This window comes from Sinohyriopsis cumingii, chromosome 15 (genome assembly GCF_028554795.1).
Source record: "Sinohyriopsis cumingii isolate HCF-2022 chromosome 15, ASM2855479v2, whole genome shotgun sequence".
NCBI lineage: Eukaryota > Metazoa > Mollusca > Bivalvia > Unionida > Unionidae > Sinohyriopsis > Sinohyriopsis cumingii.
Window position 1 is genome coordinate 149966506 of NC_142975.1, and position 16555 is coordinate 149983060.

General features: G+C 35.5%; 1 protein-coding gene across 1 annotated transcript in view; it reads left to right on the top strand.

Moving 5' to 3' along the window:
- The first annotated feature begins 12143 nt into the window (after positions 1 to 12143).
- Positions 12144 to 16555, top strand: part of LOC149783051 (ER membrane protein complex subunit 4-like) — a 39336-nt gene continuing 34924 nt past the window's right edge. The window contains exons 1-2 of the mRNA XM_089934651.1: positions 12144 to 12246; positions 16301 to 16424. Of these exons, the coding sequence (XP_089790777.1) occupies positions 12185 to 12246; positions 16301 to 16424 (186 nt within the window). The 5' untranslated portion in view covers positions 12144 to 12184. The remainder of the gene's footprint in view (positions 12247 to 16300; positions 16425 to 16555) is intronic.

The window sequence follows — 16555 nt, forward strand, 5'->3', positions numbered from 1 at the left end:
TTATGCAGTTTGTTTAAATACTGACTAATCAGACCTCGTTTCCTTCATTTTCATTTATGTAATCTTTGTAATGTAATGTAATCTTTGTTCTGCGTTCATTGAACTTTTTTTTTCTCTGCAGTTCCTCAACTGTTTAATTGTGTCATTTTCTTTCTGTTTTGATTCACCTGGCTTAATGACTTAAATATAAAACTACGGTCAGGTGATTCATAACACATTTTTAATTGCCCCTCCCCCTTTAATAATTATGATACTGACATGTAATCATATTATATTGCATAATGTTCTTATCATCAAAATTTATGTAAAAGACTCTGTAAATGCATCATAAAACACGGCATTCTCGAACTGTTGATGCTTGAAAATCTATTTCGGACTCATGACATGAATAAAGGACACAACCATCTGCAAACAAGTTCATTCCTTTGATACACAAATTGATCAAAGATCTTTACTTGAATACCGGTTATTTTATTAAGAAATAGTTGCTGAAGATCTTCCATAAATATAATTGAAAACGAACTGTGTCGATATTCTGAGGCTTTTTCTTGCGTTTTTTATACACAATATCTCAGCATTTTCGTGCAATACTTAAAAAAATTAACGTTATCTTTGTTTTTAAAAAGTCGTATTTAATATATCGAAATATACCCCAAAAAGATTGTAAATTGAATATAGTCCACACGAATCAAAGCAAAAGCATGCAAAATAACAAATGAGCACGGGGAATGGTCATACTAAATACGCTCGCATATAAATACAGTATTTGGCGGGCACGCTTTTTCCTGCTCTTCAGGTAGTGTCCTTTGCATTTACTGCTTGCATGGTGAAATGTATCTTCCAGTCAGTAGAGAATGATGGTCGTCGATGTTAGAATCATCCCTAGCGAATGCAGAACTTATACTCTTAGTGGAGTTTATCCGTTCATTTATGCTCAAATCATGTTCATATGCAATCTTATTGTATGTACTCTCCAAGCTGTAAATATTACACCGTTTCATCATATAGTGTCATTCGTCGAAGGATAAAGCCCCCCCCCCACTCCCCTCTCAAAAAAAACATGATTTATTTTAACAGTACTTCACAAACAGCCGAATCGGAAGTTTACGTATCTGACACTCCGAACGTGTGTAACGTCATTGGCGCCAAAGACAACCCGTTACTGAGATTTGTTATTGTTCAAAGGGAGGGGTCAACCTTTTCCTCTGTAGCGCTTAGGTCTCAATGGACAGTTTATTTGGTGAATTTTCATCCAACAGAGACCAATTACAGAAAAATGAGAATAATTTTACACTGAAGATACAAATAAAAACAAACTAATGATTTTTGTAGAAAGCATACATGTGAGATGTTGACTGCAGTAATCAGGTTAATTCCTGATGCAACTGGTGGTTTTTATACTGAACCAACACTGCCACCAACCCCTAAATTTTACATTCATTTTTGACAAGAAATAGCTATTTTGAATATTTTCCTGTAACAAGGCAGCTAAAAGAGTCAGTATGTGCCTTATGCATGAATAAAGCCCACTAGTACTATAGCAAATTAGCATACTTTTCATCACTACTCAACCATCTAGATTTTTAGATATTTACCACTGTAGCTAACGCACATAAATACGTATGTCAAATCGGCACTTTATTTGCAGCCCATGTTTCGCATTTGATCTCCAAAGCTCATCTGACTGTGACAGACAGTCACCTACAAGCCAACCTGTTTTCAAGCCTAACTCAAAGTAAATCTAAACCACATTATAGATTTAGCTTATGTGTGAATTTATAAATGCTAGGCTTGTAATAACTAGGTTAATGCCTTCTACCTTAAAAATTAGGGGGGTATCTAAATACGAAACTATCCAGTGAGACCTTAATTGTTCATTCGTGTTATTGACGACGAGACATTTGTCACATGATTACAATTACTATAACATTAATATATGGCGGGTTTTATGCACTTGAAGGAGGCAATATTGGTATAGTAAAATTATTATATGATAAATGTGTTAATTATCAGATTGAAATAATAATAAAAAGAAAGATACTGCGTGTGACCTGGGCAGTGTTACAACAACATTATGGTTTACTTCATTATGCCCTAATTACACAGTTATTACAAGCAAGAAGGAAATAATTTCATACGAAATTATTGACATAATTGCCAAAATGCACATATAAATTAATGAAGGTCAACTACAAGAGGCAATAAAAATACTATACATAAATATTTTCCAGTGAATGAGCTGACGATAGTTGTGTGATAGGTTTATCTGAAGAATATGAACACATGCTCAGTCTAAACTGTTAACTTTTGTTTTGCCTTGAATCATTAATAGAATGGATGGTTGCATCAGAAGAGGAAAACTTTCCCGATATACAGAGGACAAGTACTTTTTGATAAATGCTAATTGATTGAAGTTTGGGTTTCATCACCGTTGTTTATGTCTTGTTGGTAATATCTTAGGTTCTGCATCACCCTCTGGATTAGGAAGTTGTTTACTTTGGAAAATACATGCTGGCTACCAGAATTATAATTTGCTTTACCAAACCTAAGTAATTCTTGAAAACAACGTAGTTTTTCTTCAAAATTATAGTGCTAGTTAAGTTAAAAACTACACGAATAGGCTCAGTGAGAATATCAACTACAGAACTTAACACACCAACCGATGCGAAAGGGAGAGCGATTATTTGGTATGTGTTCGCAAGCAGTTTGTAACAACTTTTATATGCAGACCGGAGTTTTGTTAGATATTCTGCCAGCTCATCGACATTCTTAAAACTAGGCAACATGTTATATTATGAAGTTACAAAAGATATATTATTTTCCTTCAACATTAACCTTTAAGGCTTGGCCTAAAAATGCGTCAAATTGACTGCTGTCTTTGCAGTTTTGATAAGTTGAGTAAATATTGGTACGGCTGTTACTGAGTCAGTATCACTGCTATCAAAGTTTATTTGGTTATAACCTGATTGTAATACTATTGCTTTGATTTGCTCCCTCCCCCCAATATTTGGAATTAATATATCTTCCTATCTTTATTTTAATTTTTCCATTGGCCAATAAGAATATTACGTTTAGAATATATTTAAAACAACTCCCTCATTATTAGAGAAATCGTGTGAATAAAAATATGATGGCTTTGATATTTTTCTTATTTTAGTTTCATTGTGTGATTTTCAAGCTATTTTTTTTTCGTTTGTATGTTTATATCAACCAATAACTCCCTATTAAATATTTGATTCATATTGTTGTTGCTTATCTCCATTTTTAAGCATATCATATGTTATTCATGGCTGCCAGTATAACTGGTGGAGCAAGAACCGGGAAGAATCGCCGACCCACGGGAAGCTGCTGGCAAGCTTTCTCACATAGACAGGCTGAGCCAGAGATTCAAACTCACGCATTGGTGAGATGGAAGTGATTTGTAATGGCGAAAGTTTTACACTACTCGGCCACCCCACTATCTGATATATTTTAGACAACAATACTTAACACTCCCACAACCCCCACCACCCGTTTGACAACACAAAAGCTGGTAGATATAATATGCCAGCACTACTTCACACACTGATGAATCCTTGATTAATATATCACTGTTGACGTTATTAGCTTTCATCACCTTAGCAAATCTAACATTTGCCACTTTGTGTTCTCCTCCACATGCATTTGTTTTTTTTTTTTTGTTTATAATCGTAACCATACCTTGTATGTCGTTCTACGTTGAATGATATTTGTATATCATCAAATCCATCTATTTTTTCCATCGCTCAAGATATACGATGTTTGCTCCATAAAATATTTGTGCTGTTGTAATTTTAAGGTAAATTTATAATACAAAAATATGCTTGTCTTTGACTTATCACTATACTGATTGTTTGAACATTCATATCGATCAATTGACACGCCTGTGTTTTTTATTGGAAGTTGTATATTATAAGTCTTATATATCTCGTTACTTTCTGTGGCACCTTCCTTTTATAAACATGCATGAGCAACGATATAGACACATTATTGTTGATTTCAATACCGAATTAGGTTAACGATTTGCAATCTGTGCGCAATAACTGAGATTGATCATTACTGGTTCATTTTATAATAAAAACTTTTGTTTGTTTGAACAGTATTCATGAAAACATGTTTCTGTATCACATATACCAATATCATCTATATGGGGGTTGAGTAAAAAGCTGGAAGCTTGTTGAAAACTTTTTCTTCTATTACAGAGTCAATTTAACAATCAATAATTGTCTACTGATTTCATGTAGATAAATCATACACGAAATATAAAAGTAAGCTTGAACATTTCTAGTGGTTGGAATTGTTTCGAAGATCATTAAAGAAAAGAATATGTTTAAAATATAAAAAATAAGAAAGAAGAATTCCTGGCATTCTTTGCGTTTGAGCTTTTCTATTACCGATCTGGTCATAACAACAAGGGTTATTGAGAGAGAGAGAGAGAGAGAGAGAGAGAGAAGCCTGCTGGTTAATGGCTTTAAATATACCAGTGTGGTTAAACTATCATTAAAATACACGTAACATGTTAGTTGCATGCATGTAATCTATGAATAAAAGCTAAATATTACACTGAGATTAGAATCACAAGAGGGTGTCATCAACCTAGTCATCATTATCGTCAGAGTTAGTAGGGATAATGTTATGGCTGGATTTTTGTTTATCGTGTTCCTGTGTGGGTTGTACGAAATCTGTAGACAGTGTAGTGTGCTAATTAGAAATTTCAAGCTGAGTTCTTTGACTGGTTCATTCATTATTACCCATGTTTTTACAAAGGAGACTGAGCCATCCTTTGTCTTAATAAAAATAACTCCATCCCACGTCCACGTACTTTTACTTTCCTTTTTTCTTCAGTTTTCTTGCTTTCCTAGCGATTCTTGTTCTAGTGCTTGTCAAATCTTCATTCATGAAGATTTTGTGTCCATACTTCAGGAATTTTGGTTACGTTTGGACTTTATCGAGTCAAAGTATTTATGATAGTTCACAAATTTTTCCAGGATCGCCTTGTTTTACTGTTGCAATGATTCAACCCTGTGGCTTCTATTGATATCACTGATAGTGAGATCCTCGCCCAAGTCACTGGCCAGTTTCAGGTCGAATTCATCAGTGTTTTCTCTTTCGTTTTCTTTCTTTCTTCTTTTCTCATTTTCTTACTTTCGTTCGGGTACCGCATAAATTCTAATACTTTGTTGAGAGGAATATTGTTCAAAATTCCCAGCTTATCCTGAAAGAGTTGAATTTTTTCATCCTTTTTATCCAAACAAATTTTTAGAGTGATAATATTAGTCTTCAGGAGTTCGACTTCACTTGTAAATATTTCTCTCAGTTGGTCTACTAAGACCTGGCTAACTACTTTAGCTGTGTTGATCTTATTTGTGGTTTCTTTAGAGCCACAACAATTTTATGAATAAAGTTGTCCATTATGAAGTCATTGGTCTCCATATTGCCGTTATTGCTAATTAATTTATCAGATTCAGATGTGACATTTCTAGTTTTGCACACAACTTGAACTCTTTACATTTCACAGTGTAGGTGTAAGCCTTCTTTTTCAATTTTCTGTAAGTGAGTTTTAGGGTCTCTCAAATGTGACAATAATTTTAGGGGGACGAACGAATTTCTTTGGGGCACTATACAAAGAAGATAGGGACATAGAAAAGGGACATTAGAGAGACACATTTAGGGACATTGTAGGGACATTAAAGCTACGCACCAATTTTAATCCGCATAGCTATAGCGTACCTAATCATATGTTCCTAAATACATAAATCATCTAAAGCATAACGGATCACATAGACTAGCCGAGCTGACAACTCAGATCTATAAATAACTTATGTATAATTAACTACGAGATCTCCTGTTCGGTTCAGCTGAAGCTCGGAGTATATTTGTGTATGTGTGTGCGCGCGTACGTTTGTGTGTGAGTGTAAGTGATTTTTTTCTTATAAAAACACTTGTCCCTAAACACAACAAAATAGTGTTTGTGTGTGTGTGTGTGTGTGTTTGGTTTTGTGTGTGCATGTGTGCGTGCGTACGTTTGTGTGTATGTATGTGTGATTGTTTGTTCCTAACAAAAAACTTTTGCCCTAAACACAAAAAATAGTGTTTGTGTGTATGTATGTGTTTTGTATGCATGCGTTCGTTTGTGTGTGTGTATTTTGTTTGTGTGCGTGCGCACGTTTTTATATGTTTGTGTGTTTGTTTCTTTCCCTTAACAAACATCAGTGTGTGTATTTGTATGCACGCGTTCGTTTATGTGTGTGTATTTTGTTTGTATGCGCGCGTACGTATGTATGTGTTTGTGTGTTTGTTTCTCTTAACCAAAAAACCATTGTCTCCGATCAATGTGTTTGCTTTTTCTCATATAAAAAACATATTTTTGTTTGTCCCTATAAAACTCCCTTGGTCCCTATCGAATTCATTTCACCTACCTACCTGTCTACAGTAGTGCATATTCATGTCAGCCACTTGCAACAATGCTACCATTATTCTCCTAGTGTCCAGTATAGTGTCGTCTCTGAAGCTAGAAATATTTGAGGCTATAAATATAGACTTGGGTTTTTCCATAGAAATTTCCACAAGCTGTAACTATAAATAGATACTAGCGATTTAAAAAAGGAATTTCCACAAGTTGTGACTATACATAGATAGTGGGGTTTTCATAGGAATTTCCACAGCTTGTAGCTATAAATAGATACATGTGTGTTTATCCACGATCGTCACGCAAGTTGAGACTATAAATAGTTACTAGGTTTATCCATTTTCGTATAAACCAATATAACTTAATGTTCAGGCACATGTTTAGTTTCCGTTAAATTCTGGGACAATTTAGTAATTTTAGCGTTACTTTTAGTCACATCCAATTTGGCATTGGTCTTTTCCTTGATTATAATTATTTATAGCATCATTACAATTCTGCAAATTTATGAACACCGCCAGCATAATTTAAGGTCTACGCAATGATTTATATATAAATCTCAGGCTTGTATTAGTATATGTCTGTCTCTGTCTCCCTTGTGTTTGGCCCTCTACCATCCTTGTCCCTCGACAGACCCTATACAATTTCACCATTGTCTCTAGACAGGCCCACCCATGTTCATTTCCTATTGACCCTAGACAGGCCCAATCCATTGTCGCTCTACATTCCCTATTTTCAGTTCCCCTTGTCCCTCAATAGGCCAACCTATGTTAAACTTTCCCTTGTCCGTATACAGGCCGAATCCATTTTCACTCTACGTACCTATGTTCAATTTCCCTCGTCCCTAGAGAACACCACGGTACTAATTATATAGAAAAATGGGAACCAGCCTGGAAATGGCTGAACATAAAATAGAGTATATGGCTTTGGCTGGCCAGGATTGGTTAATAATATAAGTTATGTTTTAGGAAAAAGAATCTTTTGAGCTAGTTGTAAGTGAGAAAAAAAGAGACATTGTTTTATTGATGAATTTCAGTCCTTTAACAGACTTGAGTTTGGAACACTCATTACTAACATAAGCACCTGACCCTTTGGTGCAGAATTGAAAGCACAAGTTTCAAACAAATGCAGGTCCAGAAAATGCCGCGGCTCATATCCTTTCCTCTACACAGATGCTGGCAGCCACGTTTCATCTATGCTGATAAATAGGTTTGATCATGAGCACTCAGAAATTTTAAGTTATTGAATTTTAATATCATGGTGTTTGCATAGGTTTACTATGGGAACTGGATTAGTACCGTGAGTCCTAGACAGGCCCACCCATGTTCAATTCTATGGATGGTTGGGCCTATCTAGGGACAATGGAAACGCCCATGTAAAATTTCCCATCTTAAATTCCCCTTGTCGCTAGACAGTCCAAACCATTTCACTCCACATCCCTATGTTCAGTTCCCTTTGTCCCTATACAGACCCAATTCATTCAATTTCCCTTGTCCGTATACAGATCCAACCTATGTTAAACTTTCCCTTGTCCCTAGAGCGGATATAAAATTCCCCATGTTAAATTCCCGTTGTCTCTAGAGTGGATATAAAATTACCTATGTTAAATTCCCCTTGAGGCTGGAGGGGATATACTCTTTTTTAACACTAAAGTCCCATTGTCCCTGGAGTATCCCAGTCCCTTGTCACTATGTTCAATCCCCCATTTACTCCATGTTAAATTTCCCCATCTTAAGTTCCCATTGTCGCCAATTTTGATATACCAATTTTAACACTAAAGTCCCATAGTCAATATACCCCCATACACTACTAACATCTTACAATGTGAATTCAATAATGACGAAGTAAGAGACCACTGTCATATAAAAGGTACATATCGTGGTGCCGCATATAAAATGTAATTTGAAATTAAAATTTATTGCATCTAAAACAAATAAAAATCCCATTTTTTCCTTACTTTGCGTGTGTTTGATGGTGAGCTCGTTATGACTGGAACTGCTTCAACTTGAAATAAAAACATTATTTGCATAGCTAAGAATATGGAACAATATATGTCTTTTGCGATTGGTTAACTCTAATTCATAGTTCTCGATTCATTGCTGCTGAACTTGATAATATAAGTAAATCTATGAAAGATGATGATTTTAAAATAATCAAACTGTTTGCAAGAAACAAAACTATATTTTTAAAATAAAAAATCCGATCAAAGAGTGTTTGTCCATGTAAATATATGGATAGGTGTGTAAGATTACAAGAAGAAATATTACTAGAAGATTATGATTCAATTCTTAGAAAGAAAGAAAAACACATATTACGATTATGCTCTTGGCACATTGGTTTGCAATAAATTTGAATGAAAATTTTATGACTCCTGTAGTATATTATAAACGGATCTTTTGATTATTGCTGATGTATTCTAACGTTTTGAAAGGGTTATAATGAAAGAATATTTATTTGCTGCCAAAGGAATATGCGATAAATTAAGAGACATATTTCGGACACGTATTATAAACGACTTTGACATTCGTTGTGGGTGTGTTCCTTCACAATATATCAGATGAGGCATATATTCAACATCTTCTGGGTAGGGAATTCCCCAACGGTGTCGGTGGGCCTAGACGAGCCCGTAATACCAAGAAATGTTATGTTTGATTCATTGTTCACTGCAAGTTCAATGCGTGTGGTTGATGATATTTGATGCATCTTATTTACTGACACATAAATTAACTCATTTGGTCGTATATTTAATTTACTACTTGATGGGCCTTATATTTAATAGACAACGTGATTAACCGTGTATTTCAAAGGTCTCAAACACGTGGCCCGCTAAGCCGTATCCTGTTGTCATGAGAGATAACAAAGGTGGTGAGGCACTTGGGCCATCGAAAATGCCCTCATACAGCCCTCAGGGTGGTTTGAGTTTGAGACCCCTTATGTTGTTGTTGTTGTTGTAGGTTTTAACGCCATTTTTCAGCACAGGACGGCTATACATGGCGGCCAGTATTATTGGTGGAGGGAGAACCCGGGAAAACCCCGGAAAGAACCACCGACCCCCGAGAAGCTACTGGCATGCTTTCTCACATACCCACATTGGCTGAATCCGAGACTCGAACCCACGCAGACAGAGGTGAGATGGCAGTGATCCGTAACGGAGAGCGATTTAGACCACTCAGCCCCGAGACCTCTTATGTATTTAATAGATTACCTACTGGGCCGTAGTTTTAATAGCATACACTTATGTCATATATTAAATTGACTAAATTAGATTTAAAAGATTGCCTGATGGGCCTTATATATTTAATAGACTGTCTCATGGTCCTTATACTTAATATACTGTCTGATGGTCCTTATACTTAATATACTGCCCGATGGGCCTTATGCTTAATATACTGCCCGATAGGCCTTATACTTAATATACTGTCTGATGGGCCTTATACTTAATATACTGCCCGATGGGCCTTATGCTTAATATACTGCCCGATGGGCCTTATACTTAATATACTACCTGATGGTCTTATACTTAATATACTACCTGATGGTCTTATACTTAATATACTGCCTGATGAGCCTTATCCTTAATATACTGTCTGATGGGCCTTATGCTTAATATACTGTCTGATGGGCCTTATACTTAATATATTGCCCGATGGGCCTTATACTTAATATACTGTCTGATGGGCCTTATACTTAATATACTGCCTGATGGTCCTTATACTTAATATACTGCCTGATGGACCTTAACCTTAATATACTGTCTGATGGGCTTTATGCTTAATATACTGTCTGATGGGCCTTATACTTAATATATTGCCCGATGGGCCTTATACTTAATATACTGTCTGATGCGCCTTATACTTAATATACTGTCTGATGGGCCTTATACTTAATATATTGCCCGATGGGCCTTATACTTAATATACTGTCTGATGGGCCTTATACTTAATATACTGCCTGATGGTCCTTATACTTAATATACTGCCTGATGGACCTTAACCTTAATATACTGTCTGATGGGCTTTATGCTTAATATACTGTCTGATGGGCCTTATACTTAATATATTGCCCGATGGGCCTTATACTTAATATACTGTCTGATGGGCCTTATACTTAATATACTGTCTGATGGGCCTTATACTTAATATATTGCCCGATGGGCCTTATACTTAATATACTGTCTGATGGTCCTTATACTTAATATACTGCCCGATGGGCCTTATACTTAATATACTACCTGATGGTCTTATACTTAATATACTGCCTGATGAGCCTTATCCTTAATATACTGTCTGATGGGCCTTATGCTTAATATACTACCTGATGGGCCTTATGCTTTACATTTCCGGAATCGAAAAGTACTGTAATTTCGAAATACCATTTTTACACTATATGATTATATATAATTGTCGAATATTGTGTTTGCAATCTGTTTTATTTATATATTATCATTATATAATTTATTAAACATATTCGTAATTCATTATCAATATTTTTATTCTGAGTTTGTTTTTTTTTTGGCACATAATACTGGTACTAAATTATTTGGGTTGGTGATATTTTATATTCCCGCAATGTCTTTTTTTTTGTTCTTTCATTTTTGTATTCTCTCATTTCGTATATACCCTGCTGCTTGTAATCTCTCATTACGTATATACCCTGCTGCTTGCAATCTCTCAGTGCGTATATACCCTGCTGCTTGTAATCTCTCATTACGTATATACCCTGCTGCTTGTAATCTCTCATTACGTATAAACCCTGCTGCTTGAAATCTCTCATTACGTATATACCCTGCTGCTTGTAATCTCTGATTTCGTATATACCCTGCTGCTTGTAATCTCTCATTACGTATATACCCTGCTGCTTGTAATCTCTGATTTCGTATATACCCTGCTGCTTGTAATCTCTCATCACGTATTTACCATGCTGCTTGTATGAGGTTTTCCAATGTGTTTAATGAGCTATCGTTGTACTTGTTGTCTGGTTTTAAATCTTTCTTTAAGTCAATAAAATAATAACTAATTTCCTTGACAAAACACTTGTATTATCTTGATAAGCATCGAAGTAATCGTGCATTTGATTTCTTATTGAGAAAGCTTGCCAGTAGCTCCTCGTGGGTCGGTAGTTCTTTCCGGGGTTTTCCGGGTTCTTATTCCACAATTAATACTGGCCGCCATGTATAGCCAGCCTATCGTGTGCTGAAAAATGGCGTTAAACCCTACAACAACAACAACAATCTTCTTTATTGTTTATTATTTTGTTTTAGTTATTCACTCTCCCATCTATTTTCTGTCGCATTTATCAGTTTTGTAATATAGGCTTAGTGGCCAGGTCTTGAGAAGTTGCTGTAGTTTTGAGTAATTTTCTTCTTTTTTATTTTTATTTTGAGTAGCTATTGAGTAATTGCAATTTAAACTTGTTTTGCTGAATAGCAGAGTGAAACGAAACGGCTAAAATATTTTGAGGTTTTGTATTCTATCCGTTGTGTGTGTGTGTGTGTGTGTGTGTGTGTGTGTTAGCGCACTTTAAATTTCAAATATCAGTAAAAAGCAATAGCGACTGAGCTAAAATCGGCCACTTATATATTACTTATTTGTTATAAATGATGCTCGGTTTAAATTTAATTTTTTAAATTTGAGGCTTTTAATAATGCTTGGGCGTAATTTGTGCGACGAAAACCCGGTGTGATTGTATTTTGCTTTTAGTAACTTCTCTCCGTAACAGGATCGACTTTAAACCGGTTCATCAACTATTAGACATCGCAAAATGTCCAAATCTAAAGATATACGCAGGCATAAATGGACAATTGATTTTACTGGCGCATATCGGTATATCATGTTTACATTTTTATGTAATATTTGTCGAAAGATATGCTTTATATATCGTATGTATTTAATACGTGGACTCGGAAAACTAGAAAATCTGCAAAACCTGGTTTTTTAGGCCAGTGATCCCTTTTTTCGATTGTTTCTGAGAATCACCTTTTTCCGTGGTTGTAACGTTCATCCAAATCAAACCACAAGTTGTATAATTTAAGAATTTTGTATTGATTCACTGTACTTACATTTTATTCACACATATCGGTTGAGACTCAACAGTTCATTCTTAAGAGCTTTTTTTTTTACTCCATTGATGCAATAAATCGGTTACTGCATAAAAATGCTGCACGCACATAGTTCCTATGCTGAAAATGCTCCGGATGTTGCTGGCTCGAGAGCACGAAGAGAGTCAAGGTATTTAGACAATGGGCTGTGATATGTTGGTGTCACTGAACACATGCTTTGCTGATGTTGCCAGCAACGAGAAGCTTGTCATGGCCACAGGTGATTGTATCATCGCTTAAAATTGACCTGTCTTACATATACTATATAATAACTATAAGGGAGGACACTTCTCTCCTTTCTCGCGCGACCCATTTTAGAATAAACGCTGTTATTTCAAGCCACATTTTGCATAGCGTAGTAAATTTGGTACCAATGTTTAGCTCAGGCATTCGACTGTGTATCCCTATCAAACATTTGACTTATCATACCTTTAAGAAATGCCAAATCATTTTCCCATGGTACCGCTTGAGTACAAATGTTTAACTCAGGCATTCGACTGAGTATTCCTATCAAACATTTGACTTAATATCATCCTTTTAAGGAATGTCAAATCATTTTCCCACGGTACCGCTCGACATGTACCTGATCGTTCCCGCATAATATGCAAAAACAACACCATGAATGGAATACTACCTTCTCATTGCCAACTGAAAATAAGTTATAAAAAAATACAGGACGTCATTTGTTTTAACCAATGAGAGGACAGTATTCCATTCAGCGCTTTCTTTTATAGCTGTATCACTGAAAAACCTGCAGTTTTTGTCACAACCTGTTTGGAGAATTTTAATGTGAACTCCTCTGTGACCATTAATATTTTAAGTGAAAAAAATTTAATGACCCTTTTTCCCATAGTTTACCTGCAGAACCAAATGTCCTGCAATATTGTAACCTATGTTTATTTTCTTGTTTTTAAATTGCATGAATAAAAATATTAATTTCCCTACTTATGATTGTGATGGAAATAAGCTTTAATGTGCGGAGTTTCTATTTAAAAAATCTATCTCTCTCTCTCTCTCTCTCTCTCTTAATCTGTCAGTTAATCCATTGAATAGGCATGAAGGTTAGAAGATGTATGGTCATTGTAAAATTCAGTATTCATGAGATTTTTATCAGGAATTTCAGGGGGAAAATCCAAGTGTAAGAAAATGATGGACAGAGAGTTATCATTTCCCATAAACTGGAAAGTTCCTTTAATAGAGAAAACAGAGATGAAGCTCATAAGCTGTGTAATCAAGTGATACAGTTTTTTAGTTTTTCCAAACAATATCTTTTGAAATAATGATCTCATGGAACACATTTCATCGTTTTAAGTGTTTAGTGGAAGAAAAGCATTCCTCACTCTCTAAACATTAAATAAGATTCTTTGCATTTCTTCAGGTAGTTTTTGAACTGTTGGCATGTTGACATGGATACTAGGAGACTCAAGGATTTACATTGCATTAATGAAAGACTAGTAGAAAGACAGAGAAAAGTAGTTCATCTATCCTATTTTCATATTTAGCTCTACTGGTCATAGACCAGAACAGCTGATGGTACGGCCACTGTATTTCATTCATCATTCATCATCTGCTGTCCATTAATCTGTTAGCCCAATTTTGTTATTGCTTCTCCAATACCACTTATGGAATTGCAGTGAAACTTTACAGTGACATTCGTGCTGAGGTCTAGTTTGTCTTGAATGAAGATGTTGCTGCTTCAAAACCAATATGGCCACCACAGCAGCCAACTTGAAAATCTTGTTGGATGGTCATGTTAGGATAAGGGTTTTCACTAAAAGGAATCTTGGTCCTGAATGAAAATGGTACTGATCTGATGTCCAGTATTGTTACCATATCATGAAAATCTTGTTTCCTGTACTCTTCCTGAACAGAAAATAATATTGGCATGGGGTTATCAGCAGCAACACATCTTGAGCTGACTCTTGCTTATGCTTCATTAGTGTAAATGCTTGTTGTTGTTGTGGGGTTTAATGCCATTTTTAAACACACAATAGGCTATGCATGGCGGCCAGTATTAATGGTGGAGGAAGAACCCAGGAAAACCCCGGGAAGAACCACCGACTCACAAGAAGCTACTGGCAAGCTTTCTCACATACCCACATTGGCCGAATCCTAGACTCAAACCCACGCAGACAGAGGTGAGATGGCAGTGATCCGTAACGGAGAGCGCTTTAGACCACTTGGCCACTCAGGGGCCCCCATTAGTGTAATGTAACACTGCTTACAGATATTAATGAGCAACAACAAAAGTGTAAAGAGAACTGTATAAACCAAGACAGATGCTAATGGACATGTAAACACTACTGTTGATTGAATTATGAATACACCAATACTTCAGTTAGACAATGGCTGATCTTTGGACTTGGCTTTACATGAAACATTTTGAGATCTTAATAAACACACAAGTCAGTTTAATATGATTCTGTTTTTATATTTTCATATTTAAAGTACAGCAATTGCAGCATTGTGAAACAAATAGTAAAATCAAAATAGGTCAGTTTTGGGCATATGGAACTTTGGAGACAGGGCTTGTTGACTTTGAGTAAGGGCTTGTGATTTGTATAAAGTCACCAGCCCTGGGCTTGTGTCTAAAGCAGTTTCTTTGAGGACTGGTGATACATGCTGTTGAGATAGCACTTTCCTTAGGATTTCAGAAATGAAGTCCAGATATTGCATCAACAAGACTTGAATATTTGTTTCCAACATCAAGACCAAAAATGAAATATCTGAAAAAAATCATTCAGTCTCAAATTATTAAAAAAATTAAGTCTTTGTCACAACTGCAAATCTGCTGTTATATGGATTTAAGTGGCACAAACTTTAAACATCTCTTTGAAAATATATAGGAGGAATTGTGCAACTGAGACATTTTTTTGAATGAAATAATGCATACATGTCTTTTATGTGGACATTACATGTACTGTAGTTTCCAGATGTTTACTTCATAAAGTACTAGGAAATTTAGTATGATATACTTATAAGAAAACATACAGGAAACAAAATGAGAACAAATTAATTTACTGACTTTATGTTCCGGAGGTCATAGCTGTATATTAGTGTTGAACATTGACAAAACTGGTGTGTCTATTACATAATTGTATCGACAATCAGGCAGCATTAATCATTCCAAGAACTGGAGTTAAACCCAATTTTCAGTACTGTAGTACAAATTGACATGCCAGCCATGGGTAGGATCTATCAACTTTAGTATAATTCGATTACAATGGATCTCTAACCAATCAGTTTGCAGGCTAGGTGTGATTCATGATGTAATTAGGTGTGATCATGATGTAATTAGGTGGTAATTCATGACGTAATTAAGTGGTTAGATGAGAAATTCCCAAACAACTGGGTTGCCAAGGTACAATATTATATATAACATTTTGAATTTCTACTCTAATTTTAACGAAATTTTCACAAACTACTTACGCATCTTGACCACTGGGAATCTGTTCATAGAAAACAACTTTTGCATTTGATATTTTTGGGGGTTGATTTTTTGGGTTTTAATGGAAGTTTTAACACATTATTGACTATATTTTGCCAAAGAAATGGGAGTTAACTGTATTTCCCAAGGACACACCAAAGCAGGCAACCTATTCTGGTTTAAGAAGGTATCAAACTGAAGACCTTGGGATTACAAATTTTATGCTCTACCAACCAAAAAATATATATGCTAACAAGTAGGTGGAACATTCTCAGTTGTTTTGAGAAGTTGATTGGCTATCAAAGCAACACAAATTGGATCCTAATTCATTTGTGTTTTCTGTTTTCTTTAGATCGAAAAGTGAGAAGCAGTTAGTGCCCAGTGAACGATGTGTAGCTCCTTATGGTTATTCTGACAGTCAAGTCAGTCAGGGTGAACATGCCAGCAAGGAACCAGACAGTGCCATCATTGTCAAGGTGAGAAATGTGACATTAGTGTTACTGTACATAATCTTAAACAGGTGTCAAGCTTGACTTGAAATTTAGGAAGTATACAAACATACATACATACACACACACAGAGTGAAACTCTGCTATAGTACAGTTGT